At 39.3% G+C, this 19,462-nt stretch overlaps 1 protein-coding gene across 3 annotated transcripts in view; it reads right to left on the bottom strand.

Moving 5' to 3' along the window:
- Window positions 1-19,462, bottom strand: part of Esyt2 (extended synaptotagmin 2) — a 102,834-nt gene that overhangs the window by 33,475 nt on the left and 49,897 nt on the right. For all 3 annotated transcript variants that reach the window (XM_026781638.1, XM_026781639.1, XM_005343676.3), the window contains exons 5-8: window positions 13,931-14,003; window positions 13,638-13,727; window positions 6,544-6,599; window positions 2,449-2,569 (exon numbers count right to left, since the gene is read on the bottom strand). In XM_026781638.1, coding sequence (XP_026637439.1) covers window positions 2,449-2,569; window positions 6,544-6,599; window positions 13,638-13,727; window positions 13,931-14,003 — 340 coding nt within the window. The remainder of the gene's footprint in view (window positions 1-2,448; window positions 2,570-6,543; window positions 6,600-13,637; window positions 13,728-13,930; window positions 14,004-19,462) is intronic.

Raw genomic sequence — 19,462 nt, 5'->3', positions numbered from 1 at the left:
GTTCAGCTGGGACAAGTACTCAGAAAGCAAGTATTAAGGGAAGACAGTATGTCATCCCACTAGACAGTAGAACTGTTTATGGGTGAGGACTCCCCAGTAGAAATGCAGTGAGCCACACAGCTGCTTGCAGAGAGCCATGAGCATTCTTGGTCGAGGGAACACTGACTACAGAGGTCCCAGTGCAGCAAAATACTTATTCCCAGGAAGTCAGTAACAACAGGGCCTCAAGGCTCACCAAAAATCCTTACATTCTGGGACTAAGTAGGTACTAACTAACATGCAGGGTACATCAGACCTGCTACTAAGCACTTCTTTTTAGCAACCATGCCATTCAATTTTTAGAACAATTCTATGAAACACTATCATTAGGGCTACTTTGTAGAGAAGACACTGAAACTTTGAAATATGCAGTACCCATCAAAAATAAAATGTTCTTCTCAAAAGTTGTCTTATTTGTAGGAGAAAAATATTTACTCATTTCATTTATGACAAAAAAAAGTTTGGTGGGGTAATAATACTCTTCCTCCAAATGCTTAAAAAATTACAGGCTAACATTTCTGGCTTGTCAGGACAAGACAAACTTCTCTGAAGATGAATACACTTCAGAAAGCACTAAAGATTCTTGTCTGTAGTTTCATATGGCTACAGCTAAGATGATGTGGCCACATCTTTTTCCAACATTGAAGTTCAGAAAACAAAGGGAGTTGGATCTAAGCTGGCTCCAGTGCTTATTGTACTTAATACACAAAAGAGACTCCTGTATCTTAGAAGAAAGAGTTCCCTTTTTATATGTAGAATATCAAATCTATTAAATGTGAATAATATAAGCTTATCAAATTAAATGATGTGTGCTTTCTTAAAAAAATAAAAGGAACAGGCTAGGACATAGGTCCTGGGTTTAAGCCTCAACATCAGAGAAAGGTTCAAAAAAAAAAAAAAGGAACTAATATATATGCAGTGTGTGTGTGTCTATATGCATGTATGGTCATGTGTGTTTGCCAATTTTTGTATTGTTGAAATCTAAGTGAGAAAATAAGGGCATTGAGGCAACACTATTTCCATTTCAGAAATAAAAATGGAAACAACACAGCCATTAAAATGGCACCACCTTCCCCCCTGCTTTAGTACAACTAGAATGTATACATTCTAGGATAGAGTGTATAGACAGAATGTATAGAATGTATCAGTACTATTCTTTATTGTAGACAATCCACAATACTACTATTTTCTTGACCTCTGTGGATCCACAACAAATGGCTGACAGAACTGAATCTCTAATGACAAGAGACAGGTCTCACTTTTGCCTACAGTGGTCTTACTCAAGGTGACTCCATAGACATATGACCCAGTTCTATGCTCCACATTTCATAGAAGCTGAAACTGAGATCCAGCCATAACTACCGTCAAGTTCAAGAGTTCTGCTTTTTCTTTTTGTTCAGTACAGCTGTTACACAAGTGCCTCTTCTGTCACTGTGGTGGTTTGAATAAGAATGGCTCCCATAGGTTGGCACTATTTGAGAATTAAGAGGTGTGGCCTTGTTGGAGGAAATGTGTCACTAGGGGCGGGCTGTGGGGTTTCAGACGTCCAAACCAGCCTCAGTGGTTCTCTTCCTGCTGCCTACAGATCCAGATGTAGAACTCTCGGCTCCTCCTCCAGCACCATGTCTGTCTATGCCACCAAGCTCCCTGACATGCTGATAATGGACTAAACCTCCGACCTATAAGCAAGGCCCAAATGAAGTGCTCTCCTTTATAACAGTTGCCATGGTCACAGTGTCTCTATACAGCAATACTAACTTCGATGACTAAGACAGTCACCTTATACATTAAGAAATTTCAGAAATAATCACATTCCCATGTCATATCAGAATTTTTATTGTATCAGCACTCTCATTTCACTTGTTGTTGAGAATGATTATATCTCCATAAAAACACATATAGCATATACCTTCTGAGATGACTTTTGCTGGCTGTTCACTGCTATCCTTATGACTTGTGATTATATTTGTAGAACTGAGCCCTAGTGATACCCTGAAGGGGGTGACTGAAGCATAAGAACTTCTGAAGTCTTTGGACAGCCTTAGGGGCAGAGGCTCCCTAATACATCTCTGAGGGAATGCAGGGCAGCTACCAATGTATTAACACAAATGGCAACACTGCTCTTCAGAAAGACAAAAAAAGTCTAAATATTAACACACTGACTGTGGTTAGGCCAGGCAGTGGTGGAACACTTAATTCCAGAACTTGGGAGGCAGAGGCAAGAGGATCTCTGTGAGTTTGAGGCTAGCTGGTCTACAAAGTGAGTTCCAGGATAGCCAGGGCGACACAGAGAAACCCTGTCTAAAAACAAAGCAAAACAACAAATAAAAACCAACCAAACAAAAACGCCTTGTGCTTAAAAGGTCATGGTAAGTATTTAATTACCAGTGACTACAAACGCATGCTTACCTTTGGTATGGGAAACCGCAACTGCGCTATTTGAACTTCACTGACAAGAGGAACAGTGATTCGATTGGGAAGCACCAGATAGTTTGATATTATATCCAGAATGATAGTATCAGATAAACCACTGTTAGTTGAGAGACAAAGAACAATCATATATATATATGTATGTCTGTATATATATATATATATATTTGCATTTATATATATATATATATTTTTTTTTTAAACATGTTCAATCTTGATTCTATAGCCATGTAGGGGATGGGAGTTCCCTAACTTTCCTAGAATAGTACTTAGAGGCAATATTTAATGTTTCAGCTACACTGCTGTTGTAACTATGAAGCAGAATTTTTTTGGAATACAACATAAAATTCTTAGCTCCATCTCATAATTTAATGAACAATCTTTCAAATATCCCTATATGACTTAAATATGGTTAAGTTACATTTCTTTATATTTGTTTTTTAACATAAACATTTCAAATATATGTAAAAGCATAGAGAATAACACAGTGAACATTCACAAACCCATTTCATGTTTATGCATATATTATTTCTTTACTGTTGTATATTGTTTCAAATGAAGTAAAATAATTTAGTTGTTTTTCTTCATTCTGAATACTTCAATAATTTTGATCAACTATAACACTGAATAACAAACTCAGTAATACAAATAAAAGACTACAGGAAAGCATTGTGTATCTATCCTTACCTGTTTTTAAGGTAGAAGTGAGAATTAAACAATGCATATACAACAAAACTTTTGGAGACATATACTTACTCTAAAAATTTTTACTAGAACCCTCAGTTTTAAAAAGAATGATTACTGCCAGTCCTGTCTGGTGTTGAGTTACTAGCAAATATACACAATTACACATGCAAACATGTCCTCTGTCGTCATAATCACTTAAGCAAAAGTGATCCACATGTGGTAACAAGATATGAACCTTTCGGTTTAATAAAAGGAAAGGACTCGGTCACACACAGCACCAATCTTCCTATCAGAATGCAGCAGGTCATCTTTGCTGTTAACACTTCTGAAGAGACGTAAAACACTTGAGCTACAGGTGCTGCGCGCCTGCTCTTCTGTAAGGAGCTAGAAGATCCTACACAGCCGATGTCAACTCCTTCATACCTTTAGCATTTCCTCTCAAAGTGATTGTTTTGTTTATACTGAAATACCTGCTGAAACAGAGACCCCTTCCTAACTGAAGTCCTAAAGAATCTCACTCCTCACTGCTGGGATAACATAGCACTTGGCTTCTGCTGGCACTACTATGCTCAGAAGACAGCGATCCATCCCAGCAGTAACTGAGGCCAACATCCCAGGCAGGCTCACCAGCACCCTGTACTAGTTAGTAGGTGTGGACACTGCTCCCAGACCCCTACGTAGCATACATCCAACCGTCTACAACTTCTCGCCCATGAATACAACATTTATCTTATCTTGTAAAGCCTGCATAAGAGTTCACTATATCAAGCTCTGTTATTAAATAGTATCTTTTTTGAGTATTATTAACATAAGGGTTGCTTTATACTTGATATATGTAACAGAAAATCTTTTTAACATAGGGTTCTCACATAGGGAAAGCATGCCTCAAATCTGCTATGTAGCCAAGGATGGCACTGAACTTCTGATCTTCCTGTCCCTACCTCCCAAGCACTGGGATTCCTAGCAGGTAGGTACTACTATATCAGGCTTAATAGAAAATCTTTGTGTGATTTCCTATTATGCAGCCTAATTTTATATTTTATTACATAAAATATGCATCACAAATACTATATTTTATAAAATATATACAATTACATATAAATTATATATAGTATATCTAAATATGTCATCTTATTTTAGAAGGATATTTCTATATATTGCCACTATGCCATAGATAGCTTACTTTTAACAATGTATGCATATTTATCTCTGTATGTGTCATATATAAGCATGTATTTGTGTGTGTGTGTGTGTGTGTGTGTGCATACAGGTATGTGTGCATATTTGTGCATGTGTCTTCATGTGGTGAAAAGAGGTCAACATTTGATATTGTTATTCAGATGCCTTCTATCTTGTTTTCTAAAGTGAGACTAATCACTAGGACCTAGCGTTGGAAGATTTAGACTAAGATAGTTGGTTAGAGAGCTCCAGTAATTCACCAGCATCATATCCCTGTGCTAGAATTATAAGTACATGCGATCACACCTGGCTTTTTATACAGATGCTGGAGATCAAACTAAGGTTCTGATGCACAGCACACACTTTGTCAACTCAACTATTTTCCCAAGTCTTTTAAGTATGTATTTTCGTGATATAATTCAATATATACTATAATATAGTTTATACTTACATATAAGATTTACACATTAATAGAAGAAACTATAAAAAAGAAATCTGCTTATATTACAACTAAGATGAAACTAGTTATGTGTGCAAATAAAATGTGCATATCCACATGAATGTGTCTACTGTGATTGTGTATAGATCCTTGGTAAATAAATGGTTTCAGACTGGCTGCAGTCTTGTGAGGGGCAGGGCATATCCTTCTATGCCACATGGCCATTTTCAGAGGTCATACTATGTCATTTGCAGAGCAGAGCGATGATCAATTAGCCTTCTTATTTAAGTCCTCCTATGACGCTGAAGACAAGGTACAAGAAGTGTTCCTACGTTAACCTTTGCAGATACCTGTTGCTTACAGCGGACTAACAAAATCCAGCAAGCACTGCTATTTCCAGAGAAAGTTCTCCCTTTATGTGGGATACAGCTACATCACTCATGAGTTGGGGGGCCATAGTGTCCACATAATTGAACATTCCTTGGCTTCTTCTGGCTGTTAAAATCACAGGGCCCACCCTGTCCAATCTGTCTGAAGACAAGCTCAAGGACTCACCTGCAGAATGTATGAACAGTGTGCATTAATTGGCATCAACACCTACCTGAGCCTAATATCCCACAAAGAATGCTCTGGGAGCTATAAAGGCAGCTACATGTTAAGCTCTCTGAGAAAACCTGTGGGATTCCCATCTATGTCCAAGTGCTAAGAACAGTGGTCGGGTTAGAGTAGGCGTGTAGTACCCATATCTCAGCTGAGTGACAGCACAGAATTTTAAAGGTGACATACTGAATTATTATTTTGCAAATTATCGTTTGGAGAGCTGGGTGTGTAGCTAGAGGTATAATGTAGTTTAGCAAATACAAAATCCTGAGTTTCAGCTGGGCGGTGGTGGTGCATGCCTTTAATCTCAGCACTCGGGAAACAGAGGTAGGTGGATTTCTGTGCGTTTGAGGCTAGCCTAGTCCACAAGAGCTAGTTTCAGAACAGCTAGGGCAGTTACACAGAGAAACCCTGTCTCAAAACCAGTCCCAGCCCTGAAAAAAAGTCCTGAGTTTAATCCCCAGCAAAAGATTTAAAAGTGCCAATTTAAATCAGTATTTTGTTTGTAATTAAGATTCTAATGAACTTATCAAGAAACCTTTCAAAGTTGTATTTTCTTATCCACAGATAACAGTACTTATATTAACCTGGTAAACCATGGACATTTTACTTCTGACTTGTCTCAGATTATTAAAGCTATTGTCTTTTTTAACTGAGAATGAAACAAAACTTGATTTTAGGAGTAATTTCAGAAGCATAAACAAGTATACGGAAATAGAAAAAAGTAGTCTAAAATCAAAGTTTTGGAATTGAATTTGTAAGCTATTTAATGATAAAAACCCACAGATTAGCAAAATAGCCATTAGAAATAAATGTAACTAATAACAAATAAGTCATGCATTTTAAACTTCAAACAAAATAACCAAAAGAACAAAAAGGAAGCTTCGTAGGGCAGACTGCCCTCTGTCCTAATCTACCATTTCAGGCACATGGACAGTGACTCATCTAACCTCCCACAGGGGAATGTACACTTGGTGACTCAGGCACTGTTACAGGACAATTTCCTTGTTTATTATTCATTAAGTTGTCACTGAATGGAAAAGAGCTTCCACTGCTTTGGTTTAGAAACTTCACATCTAGGTTCCAATGTGACCCACTTTCTCAAGAACAAACGTGAGGAGAGGCAGACTTCCCTCAGCAGCCACTGCAGTCAAACTGACAAGACTTACTTCAGTCCAGGGATGTCCAGGAGATTAGTCAATCCTGTCCAGTTAATCTCTAAAAGCTGTTTTTTAAAAAGGAGGAAAAGAATTAAACATCTGAAATATTTCAGGTGTCAGAGCAAATACAAACAGGTTTGTGGAAATGAAGTAAGTATGATACACACCATTCCCAAGGGCTAATACATCAAAGACAGCTTTCTTTCACTGCACATGAAGAACTGTCTCAGTTTTTACTTTTTGATAATGCCATAATTTTCTCTACTAAGAGCATATATAATTTGTTTGCCCTTCCTCCTATGGATGAATCTCAAAAATATTTTCCAATTTCTTTTTTATGATAAGTTAACATTCAGTGAATATCCTATGTTTTGCTAGTTTGTCTTTGTTATTTGTTGGTTTGTTTGAGACAGACTTCACTACATAGCCTTGGTTGACTTAGAACTTACTATAAAACCACGCTGGCCTTAGACTCACAGAAACTGGCTTGTCTCTCTCCCAAGTGCTGGGATTAAAGACATGTATCACCAAGCCCAGCATGAATACATATGCTCACTTAAAGGGAGAAGGATCTCTTTACCCCAGCAAAATATTCTGATCTTACTAGAAAACCTAGAATACTAGGCATGGTGGCACATGCCTTTAATCCCAGCACTGGGGAGATGCGAGGCAGGTGGATCTTTGATTCAAGGACAACCTGGTGTACAGAGCAAGTTCCAGGAGTCAGGACTCTCCATCCAGTTTTAATCTTCAAACCTCTTCCTTATATTACACATATTCCATGCAGTCATCTGAAAATGACTCCCATTATCAGCTTTGACAACCTACTTATTTTACCAAAATAACTCGAAACAAAAAAATTTCTCTGCCTAGTTGCAATGATTCATCAGTTCTTCAGCTTTCCCCCATATGCACTGCTATTCCTCAGTAAGACTGGCAAGAGTATAAGACATGTCCACGGTTGGTTCAAGAGATCTATTATAAGTCAGGTGGTGCTGGCACACACCTTTAATTCCAGCACTCGGGAGGCAGAGGCAGGTAGATCTTTGGGAGTGCAAGGCCAGCCTGGTCTACAGATCAAGTTTCAGGGCAGGCTCCAAAGCTGCTACACAGAGAAATCCTGTCTCGGAAAAAAAAAAACAAAAAACAAAAAACAAAAACAAAACAAAAAAAGAAATGGATAAGAAAAAAACAAAAAAAAAAAGAAATGGATAAGGAAAATGTGGTACATTTACACAATGGAGTACTACACAGCCAAATAAATAACGACATCTTGAATTTTGCAGGCATGAATGGAGTCAGAAAACATTCTGAGTGAGGTAACCCAGATGCAGAAAGACAATTATCACATGTTCTCACTCATAAGAGGTTTTTAAACATAAAGCAAAGAAAAGCAGTCCACAAATCACAATACCAGAGAACCTAGACCACAGTGAGGACCCTAAGAGAGACATACATAGATCTAATCTACATGGGTAGTAGAAAAAGACAAGATCTCCTGAGTAAATTGGTAGCACAGTAAATCCTTGGGAGAGGATTGAACTGGAGGGGAGCAGAGAAAAATGTAGAGCTCAATAAAAATCAATTAAAAAAAAAGAAGTCAAATAAGGAATGGCTAAATGGATATCCCAATTTGAATCATAGCACCATGAGAGCTATCCTGTAGATCTGCCAATCCATTTATTTCTTGCTACTCACAATACAAAATGGATACACATTGAAGTGATGATAAGTGTGTCTGCAAAACTTTCTACTAAACCAAGAGCCCATAGTAAATTTGTATTACTCATATACTTCTCATTACAATATTAAGTTTAGTGACAGGAGCAATTAGAGTCAGGGGGCAGTTATTGTGAAGAAATTTTAATACCTTTACCACACATCTATAAGGAACAGAAAGTCAAACCCTGAGAGTTCAATGTGGAAATCTTTTGTTATTCTTGCTTTACTATGTATACCACATATTGCTCTTGATACAAGCCTATGAGCATAGAAATATGGGAAAATGCAGCATACCTATCCCTAAGAACAATTAGAAGATAAGCAGTAGTCCCCACATTGAGTATACTTGTTCAGTTTGATTCAACTATATAAATAATTGGTTTTCTACCATCATTGTTAATACATAAACAAACTCACACTGCAAAAAAGCCACATGATTTTTAGAACTGTGCAAATACTTCTGATTGTCCTAGCTCACTTAGCAAATGTATGATTAACAGTATCGGAAAATTTACAAATGCAATAAAGTTGATAATGTTCTGAGTTTAAACAAAAAAAATTTTTAAAAATGCTTTGCTTATAGGCACCTAGAAAAAAAAATCTCTGAAGACAAACTACTAATAGTCTTAAGTCTTCTAGCAATCTTGTCTACTTTCAACGGGTGGGGTGGGATGGGGGAAAGGGGAGATGGGGAGAGACAAGTGAGAAGGGGAGAATGGGGAGAGCTTGGGGGAATGGGATGGTTGAGATAATGGAAGGATGGATATGGGAGCAGGGAAGTATATATCTTAATTAAGGAAGCCATTTTAAGGTTGGCAAGAGCCTTGACTCTAGAGGGGTTCCCAGGGGTCCAGAGAGATGTCCCCAACTAGGTCCTTCGGCAGCTGAGGAGAGAGAGCCTGAAATGGCCTGATCCTATAACCATACTAATGAATATCTTGCATATCACCATAGAATCTTCATCTGGCGATGGATGGAGACAGAGACCCACATTGGAGCAATGGACTGAGCTCCCAAGATCAAAATGAGGAACAGAAGGAGGGAGAACATGAGCAAGGAAGTCAAGACCGCGAGGGGGACACCCACCCACTGAGACAGTGGGGATGATCTCTTGGGAGCTCACCAAGGCCAGCTGGACTGGGACTGAAAATGCATGGGATAAAACCGGACTCTGAATATGGTGGACAATGAGGGCTGATGAGAAGCCAAGGACAATGGCACTGGGTTTTGATTCTACTGCATGTACTGGCTTTGTGGGAGCCTAGCGTGTTTGGATGCTCACCTTCCTAGACCTGGATGGAGGGGGGAGGACCTTGGACTGCCCACAGGGCAGGGAACCCTGACTGCTCTTTGGACTCGAGAGGGAGGGGGAGGGGAATAGGGTGTGGGGAGTAGGGGGAGGGGGAGGGAAAAGGGGTGTGGGGAGGAAGTGGAAATTTTTAATAAAAAAATAAATAAAAATAAAAAAAAAGAAGTCTTCCTACTTCCAAAACATTAAATGGCATCAAAAGTCTGTTTTGCACAGTTCAGGACCATCATGGCAGGTAGCATATGCAGTAGGCAGACAGGCATGAGCAAGCTCGAATAGTAGCTCAGAGTTTACACCCTCAACTACAGAGAAAGCTAAAAGGGAATGGTGTGAGCTTTTGGAACCTCAAAGTCCACCCTCAAATGGCACACTTCCTCCAGCAAAGTCACACCTCCTAATCCTTCCTAAACAGTTCTACCAATCTGAGGAATCATTCAAATATATGAGCCTATGAGGATCATTCTCATTCAAATTACCAAAGTATGTAATAACGATCAGTTGTGAAAGTGCCAGTGTTTGTGGGGATGAGTGAGACAAGTGTGAAATAAACAGGTCTAAATAACAGCGTGAGTGAGTATCTGAGAGTGTGAGCACATAAGGACACAGGGGAAAACTGCAGAAGGAATGCAATCATGGAAGCCCCTTGGAAAGCATTCTTGGAAAGTCAACTAAAATGATTTGGCCCCTCCTGACCTCCCTAAAGATTGGTGTTAGGATAAGAAAACCAGGGCCTCTGGATGACTAGGATCTCAATTTCAGGAGACTAAGGCATAAGTGGAATGTTTCTAAACACAGGAAGCCATCTCTGAGTTGTGGCAGAAGCACAACAGACAATGTGGTTCATGGTTATGAAAGAAAGCCATGTTTTACCCGGAACAACAAAATGTGCACAATTTTATTAAAGACACAGAGATGAGTCATCAAGATGGCTCAGAGTGTAAAGGCACTTGTTGCCAAGCACCATAACCTCAGTTCAATTCTTAAGACCTATGCAGGAGACAATAAGTTGCCCTCTGATTTTGACATGTGTGCCATTATGCACTCATGTGCAGGGCACACACACAGAAACACACACACACCAAATACCTGAAAAGTGCTTTGATTTATTATTTTGTTTTCAAACTGCTACCACATGTGGAACATGGACTCTGGGGTAAACTAAATCTGTGTTCCCAGGCCAAGGCCATTCACAGTTGACTCCAAAATAGAACTAGCTTTTATCCACTTAAAGAGCTGTATTTTTTTGCATTGGCACAAACCATACAGAATGTATGCTTTCAACATATCCAAAAACTACCATGTGTGACTGAGTGCCCTGTACACGTCCAATAACAGAAAGGAGTCCTCTGGTGTTTCTAAATTATTATTTGGGATGCACTTATTATTATTTATGGATGCATGAGCACATGTGCCTATGTGTGTAGGAGAGACGTCAACATTATGTGCATTCCTATATTGCTCTCCACTTGTAAGACAAGGTCTCTAACTAACACAGATGTTACCAACTTTCTAGACCAGCTGGCCAGTAAGCTCTGGAAAAATTCATGTCAGTGCCCCCCAACTCCCAGCCCTGGGTTTTTAACACTGGTTCTGGGTATCTGGGATCAGGTCCTTACCTCAGTGAAGTACACAGCAAGCCCTAGCCCTCCCTTTGGTTATCAGAACTTTTTTACTTTTTTACTCCTAGAGATTCAAATCTATGGCCTGACACATGGTAGGCAAGTAATTATAGCACTGAGCTTCATCCCTACTGGTTATCAGAACACTTATCCACAATTTCTCCTTATTCTAGCATCACCGTAGTGTCACAACTTCACTAAAATGCTAGGCCTATATTTAACTTTTTACTGTGCGCCAGGCACTGTAATATGTTTTTAACAGCATGGATATCATGGCCTAGACTTTAGTGTCGCTCATGCTACAGACAGGGAACTGGGATAGAGAAATAGAATGGGCTGCTGTCACAGCAAGAAGACAAGGAGACCAGGCAAAGCCACCAACTGGTACCCATACTGCACTGTTCCCTGTCCCCACAGCATCCCACCACAATTCCACATGGACTGTTCCCTCCACAGTAAGAACCACATTATCAAAACAAATTAAACAATCAGCAAGCAGAAAAACATGTAAGTGTTTTATATAAATCTTTGGCACTCTGAATCATTTGGGCAGTTAAAAAAAAAGTAAAACAAAAAAGCCCTTTTGGTTATATTTTTTACCAGGCTCAGGAAGAATTATTTGGCAGCTAACAGTAGTAAGTTCTCATATTTTCCAGTTGAAAGTAACTGAAAAAAATTCCCTTCCCTCTAAAGCATGTTCAGTGGTTTTATTCACCATATATGGAAAAGGGTGATTCTGATATTTCTTCCTTCTGTTCTAGGCATTCAAATGTCCTCTGGGAGTTAATACTGTAAGCTTTTTTAAAAAAGTGACTTCATTGGTGGAAGAAACAAACCATGAGAAAGCACTGCTGCGCTGTGAGGAAGACACAGACCTTGGTTTTGTTACTCCAGGGGAGAGGATCTTTATATTAAGAATATTTCCAAAGACAGAAATATTACACTTTTTAGCAGTTTATTAAATAACTTTTAAAACAGCCATAAATGAAATCAGTTCTTATATAAACTGGCTTAAAAAAAAACTGGTAGGAGAAAAAAAGATGTATTTTAAATCTGTGAACTTATTTCTCAAAAATTCAATAAAGTAAAAATGAACAGATTCCTTGATAGCTTTTTGAATTTTAATGCAAATGGCCTACTTAAACACATTAAAAATCAGAAAGTGAGAACAACAGTGCTGGAGGCAACGGATGCATTTTCATGCAGAAGAAGCAGTGTTCATGTTACACTTGATTTGATCTAGCTAAACCTATGTTTTCAAAATCAAGTAATAATTTTCATTAAATTTTTTCAGCCAAATTATACACAATGATCCTTCCATCTTAAATTGTGCATGATGTTAGTAGTACCTTCCCAGAAGACTTGCCAAGGATCATTGGCAGCGTCCCTCTTAGGAAGCAGCTCACTGAGCCTCCCTGAACTGTGGAGACACATGTGCCCTTCGCTGTAGCACTAACTGCTCCTGCCATACAACTTTCAATACTACAAGGCAACTTGTCTTGGAAGACAGACAGAAATCTTCTGGAAATAAATTAAGTAAAGCGGCTTATGATAGCCAGAGAAAAGGAGAAGAATTAAAAAGTAAAAGACACAGTTAATATTTTCCCTCATTAGACATTCCATCTTTGTAGTTGGTGCCAGTAGGCAGCAGTGAGAAATGTGGTTAGGATGGGGGAGTTTGGGCTTTGAATGCAGGCCGAACGCTAACTTAGCACACACAAAGCTCTGGGTTCAATTCCTAGCATTTAAAGAAAAAAAAAGGCATTGAAGACAGCACTAACCATAGGCTGCAGAAGCTTGGGTAAGGAGAAAGAAGCCTGTCTGGTAAGAGTAAGAAATAGCTTCCTTCTTGTTTTAGAGCACTTACAATAATAACAAAAGAAATACAATCTAAAAATATGAAGTGACAGCATCATCCTTAGGCAAGGACTACAAGACCAATCAGAATTCCACTTACAAGCAGAACATACAAAGCTGGACCTCTAGTTCATCAAATACAACTCCCCCCCCCCCCAAAGGAAGAAAACACATTTGAAAGAAGAAGCACATATCTCAGCAGGGGAGTCAGAGAGAGAAGTCTGTCAGAGCTCCAGTACTTAATCTCGGGGTGACGCATACAGAGAGACCTCTTAAGTTCAGTTCCAGGTCAGTAAAAGGAAACAGTAGCTTTACAAGTGGAGGATTAAATAAGCAAATGCTATAAAATCATCTTTAGTGACAGGTTAAAGGTAGCTTCAACTTATTTAGTTAAAAATTTCTTTCCTCAACTCCACAAATATTTCTATCTTCAGGGAAGACTATAAAGAGATCACACCCTTACTCAAGGCACAAAGAAGTGAAACACTCAGGGAAGAGTTAAGGACAGAATCTTGTTCTTTCACTTTATCCTTCTGTATATGCACGTTACTGCCAAGAGAGGGAGAGAAACATGACATCATGCGGTAACTACTTACTGGTTTCCTAAGGAAGAAGATGGACAAAGCTCCAACTAGAGGCATGTCTCCAATCAGGGGCTCCAGGATCACCCGCATGGTCCCATGAATCTGAACTCACATAGGAAATCACAAGTCAGGAAACATAATTCATCAAGGCCACTTGGTGACTCTTTAGCACATGGCTTGACACTTTATTTAGCTATAAGCACAAATACAAACTTACTTCAAAAACTTCATACTTAATAAAAACTCCATAGCTTTTTTTGAATATATCCTTAAAAATTCTAAAAATGAAAATTTGAAAAACTTACCTGAATACTTTTCACACCAGCTCTACAGAAGTATCGTTTAATCTCCAAATCAATCTCACAATTCCCTACAAAACTAGCACAGAAAAATCCTTCATTACACAGTGAGTGAAATTAATTATCCTCTTTGCTATCTATTAAGATTAGGCATTGCAAAGCACATAACCAAACAGAATGGGTAAAGTAGCCATATTCATACTGTAGGCAAAACTGGTTGGAAGATGTAGCCTATACTACAAGACTACTCCGCCACTCCAGGCTGAATGGAAATATTGCTGTTAGGTTTCAACACTGCTATATCACCTGAGAGGAATACTGTCCATGTTGCTTTTGCTACACATAAAAATCTTAATTAAATTTAGATATCCAACACATGGGAGGCTGAAGCTGGAGGACTACTGTGTAAGACCCTGTCTCAAAAAAAAAAAAAAAACCACACAAAACAAGGTAGATAAGGATATGCTTCGGTTGGTAGACTGATTGTCTAGCATGCAAAAGGCTGTGGCTTTTAATATCCAGCCTTACATAAATCAGGTATAAATATATGTTGGATTCTTAGCACTCAAAGGTATAAGAAGAATGACAGCTCAAATCCTATCTCAGAAAACAAAAATTTTAAAAGCATGCACACATCCAGTTTCAAAGGAAAACATAAATAACAATGTGCAATCTCTGGAGTACTCCTCTCCCTCCCCCATAATTTTTGTATTGATTCTTTGTGAATTTCACACCATGCACCCCAACCCCATTCATTTCCCAGTCCTTCCATATCTGCGCTCCACCCTTGAAACCTCCTCCCAATAGAAGATAAAAAATGTTGAAGCTGTGGTATGTCAGGGTGTGTCACACCATATATCCTTCTATCCAAACAGCTTTACTTGTAACATTCATTGCAATGAGGGCATCGGTCTGCTTCAAAGCCTCTGGCTTCTGCTACACTATCAATATCAGATCCTCGCTGGGACTCCTCTCAGATAGCCTGCTGTTGTTCTGAGTTATGGAGATCCTGCAACTTTGGTTCCTAAGGACTGACCCCTTCAGGAGCTCCAGCAGCACACAGATGGTAGGTGGGCCAGTTCAAAGCCCTGGATGTGGGCCTGGGTGGCAGCTGTCTTGGTCAGCCTGCCAGTTCTCCCGCCTTGCCCAGGCTAGGGACAGGACCAGCTCTCCAGCCCCCACTCCACCAGGGCCAGCTCTCCTGAAACTGCCCACATGCAGGGTGGGGCCAGTAGAGCACTCCTTTGATGGAAGATGTTTTTCTTTGTATAACAATGTCTTCATTTAAAACCCAAGAGAGGTTAGACTTTATTTTGCCTGCAGTAGATCTCACCAGCTTTCTTCTTGGCCACAAAAATCCTCACTCAGATGCTAAACGGGCTTTATGACGTTAGAGGTTAGAAACAGCTTGTTAACATTTCACTTTTCTCAGTGATTACTTTCAAACATATAAAACAAATGGTTCTATACAATGACAGTGCAAAGCAGGCATTTATTGCCAACATAAACACGAAATATTGAATACATTCCACACGGGATGGTGTGGGATTTGATCTGTCTTAGCTGGGGATATTATTGTTATGATGAAACACCATGACCAAAAGCAAGTTGGGGAGGAAAGGATTTAGTTCACTCACAATTTTATTTAACAGTTCATTCAAGGAATTGAGGGCAAGAACCTGGGGGCAGGAGCCAATGCAGAGGCCATGGAGCGGTGCTGCTTACCAGTAGGCTTGCTTATAATGTTTTCTTATAGAACCCAGAACCACCTGTCCAGGAATGGTTCCACCCATAATGGGCTGTGCCCTCCCAGACTAATTAAGAAAATTACCTACAGGTTGCCTGTAGCCTGATCTTACGGCCGTGGTTTCTCAATTGCGGTTCTCTCCTTACACATTACCCTAGCCTGTGTCAAGTTGACATAAAACTGTCCAGGACAACCTGTATCCTTGGTTCTTAAAAATGTAGTTGGTACTACAAGAGCTAGTTCCAGGACAGGCTCCAAAGCCACAGAGAACCCAAACCCTGTCTCGAAAAACAAAACAAAACAAAAAAAAATGTAGTTGGTATCAGCTGGGTGTTGGTGGAGCATACCTTTTATCCCAGCACTCAGGAGGCAGAGGCAAGAGGATCTCTGTGAGTTCTAGGTCAGTCTGGTCTACAGAGTGGGATCCAGGAGAGCCAAGGCTACATAACACAGTGTAGCCCTGTCTCAAAAAACTAACCAAACAAACAAATAAAATAAGAAGTATGGTAGCATAAACCTGGGGAATTTGATGAATCAAATCAGGAAGGGTCTTAGCCTGTAGTCTCAACCTTCCTAATGCTGTGACAACACAGATCCACATTTTGTGGTGACCTCCAACCATAAAATTATTTTCGTTGCTACTTCATAACTGTAATGTTGCTACTTAGCAGTATCTCTCAGTTTCTAAGTCCATCGGACACGTTTTCCACTGGCAGCAAACCAGAGGTTGAGAACCACTGGTCTAATCACTTGAGCAAAATCCTTCTAATATACATTATACACAGATTCCTCACACCGAGGACTATTCTCTACTTGTTGCCAAATCTACCGGTAACCTGCCTTAAAATTATCAAAGTTTCCCTTTTAAACCAACAGAAAGCCTAGCACATGTTTTTATTTCCTGATTCTTTTCAGCTTCCCCTCTCTCCTGCTGCCAATATGCTAAGGTCTTTACCCAAAACATACAAAACGGCAGAGTACACAAGCTGCTAAAGCTGCATTTCATTCAAAGAACCACTAAAATAATCTGTTTAATGCTAGAACAACGAATGAGCAAAAGGTTTCTGTCCCATGAAGTTTATCATTGTCCCCAGCCTAACCTCACACACAGGTGGGCGACCACAGAGCTCATACCCAGGTCTGTTGGCCATGCCAACTCTTTTATTCCACTGATGATGATGGTATTTGCACAAGCATCAAAAATTTAGAGAAGATTTTTCCGTATCAAAGACATTCATCGCTCCTTTTTTTAAAAAAAAGATAATTATTGAGGTATATTTTGGGGTTAAACCCATTAAACCTCTCAGGGTCCAGAGCAGGACGTCTATAGCAAGCAAAAACTGGCTGGGGCAAGGAAAAGATCTGAGGGTAGAACAAACCGACTCAAGCACCTTGCTCCTGCTTATTTCTTTATTCTTTGGTGAAGAAGAAAAGGCTGCTCTCCGCAAGGCTTTCAGTTTATATAAACACAGACAAATTTAGCAGTTCCATAGGCGATAACAATAGCATCAAACATGCATTTCATAGAATCACAAAAACCCGTGGATCTGGCAAACAGGCGCCTTGCGTCTCAGAGGGGCGTGGCTGTCGAGCTCCCTGGCAGATATCGGGAGGATTAACAATAGGACTTTATGCCAAGTAAATCCAGCGTGAGCTTTGCATATTTTATTTTCTGGAGAATCTGAAGTTAAATTTTTGTAGTACAAGTTTCTATAAAAGTACATGGAATGTCAAAATTTACTATTTTTTTTTTTTACCAAAAATGTATTATTTGGGGATAAATCTTTAGAGTGCTCTTCTCAGAAGTTGGAGCAACTTTGAAGACACCAGACAGATCACTATTCTCCATATTTATGATTATTGGCCATTGCCAACAGGAAAAGCTATTTTTAATGTGTCATCGGGCTACATGGAAGTTCTAGGAAAGGAATGTACCAATTCAGAACCTTGTTTTTCCCTTTTCTTAAAATGAGAGGTTTACAATTTTATTCATCTCATAAAACAAAATAAAAAAGCAGAATATAGTCTAGAAAAGAATGGGACTTTAAATCACTACAGAATTCTAATAAGATTTCGTGCACTAACTATATAAGTAAGTGTAGAAATTTATGATTAATTGTAGAAAAATGTAGCAGTGCTGTTGCATTTTCTGAGCATTTCCACTTTCTTCCCTGGTGGCTGGGAACACAGCCTTGGTAGCCACAGTAACCAGAGGGCTTGGGAGGAAGGCAAGGTGTTTGATTTGTTTTAGCACCTAGCTGGGTGAGTTAAAAAAAAGTTTCTTTGGAGGCTTTGCTTTTGACTCCAGCAGGGTGCCCAAGTGAGAATTTTTCTCTCTGAGGCTGTTTTCAGAGGCTTGGGTTTTTTTCCTATACCTCTAGGGGTAAGGGTATAAAGAGTTAATTTCCTGGGCTATGATCTTGTATTAATTGAAATGAAGGTGAAGGGTAAGTATAGAATATTAGCACTTTGCCAGGTTAGAGCAACAGGCCAGATTACACTTTGCTGCATCTGCTGTTAGAGTAGACAGACTTCTCTCTACTCAATGCCTCCTGTTTGGGGCTCCTTTCTCGTCAATGAGCCCTGTCAATAAAGTTGTGGGGGACTAGTTTTATGTAGATTTGGCTATGAGAATAAAGGTTTGGCTGAATGAATGTTTCACACCATGGCTTCGTGGTGTAGGGAGAGTTATCCAGCAGCCTTACAGGAAAGGTCAAGTTTATACACTGCTGGGATATTATAGAAGGGAAAAACGTCATAATTTCAGATTTCTACAGAATTGACAGTGACTTATCCAAACAACAGGTGCTCCCGCAGCTCTGCAAAATGGGTCCTCCACAACATCATATTGTTGTGGATCTGTCCAATAGATCTGTCAGTTGTATATTTACTGTATAATCTAGACAACTGATACAAGGTCTATACAATTATTAATATACTCTGGAAACTCGCAAATTATTAAAAAATTATCCTTAGTCTAGGCCCAAAAAAGGGGATTCAACTGCTAATAACCATTTGCCTTGTTTATTTTGAGAATCTTTCACCGACTCCCAGGGCTCACTGATTACGGTTAGAGTGGCTGGCCACAGCATAAGAGATCCTCTGGTCTCTGTTTCCTTGATCCTGGGATTATAAATGAACCACCATTTGTTTCTTTAGTGGGTTTTAGGGACTGAAAAAAAGCAACCATTTGGTCAATGGAGTTGTCAATTGAACCTATTACAAGTGAAATTGTCATTTCTATTTAGTAATTTTTTTTCATTAGTAATGTATAGAAATGCAATGAATTTAACTGTATTTTGCTACCTGGCTAAATTCATTTTAGCTTTAAGGAATTATATTTTAAATTTTATTTGCTGAGACAGGGTCTCTGTGGTAGTTTGAATGTAACTGGTACCATATTCTCACAGGGAATAGCACTATTAGGAAGTGTGGCTTTGTTGGAGTAGGCATGGCTCTATTAGAGGAAGCGTGCCACTGTGGGGGCGGGTTTTAAGGTTCCTATGATCATGATACCACCCAGTGTCTTGGTCTACTTTCTGTTGCCTGCAAGATATATAGTTATTAGCTACTACTCCAACATCATGACTGCCTGCAGGCCTCCATGTTCCCTGTCATGATGATCATGGACTAAACCTCGAGAACTCTATACCACCCACACCAACGAAATGTTTTTCTTCCCGCAACAGACAAAGATCTGATCTCCAAAATATATAGAGAACTCAAGAAACTAGACTTTAAAATGCTAATTAACCCAATTAAAAAATGGGGCACTGAACTGAACAGAGAAT

Source organism: Microtus ochrogaster, chromosome 1, assembly GCF_000317375.1.
Source record: "Microtus ochrogaster isolate Prairie Vole_2 chromosome 1, MicOch1.0, whole genome shotgun sequence".
NCBI classification, from domain to species: Eukaryota; Metazoa; Chordata; class Mammalia; order Rodentia; family Cricetidae; genus Microtus; species Microtus ochrogaster.
This window is presented reverse-complemented; position numbering and strand designations above follow the sequence as displayed.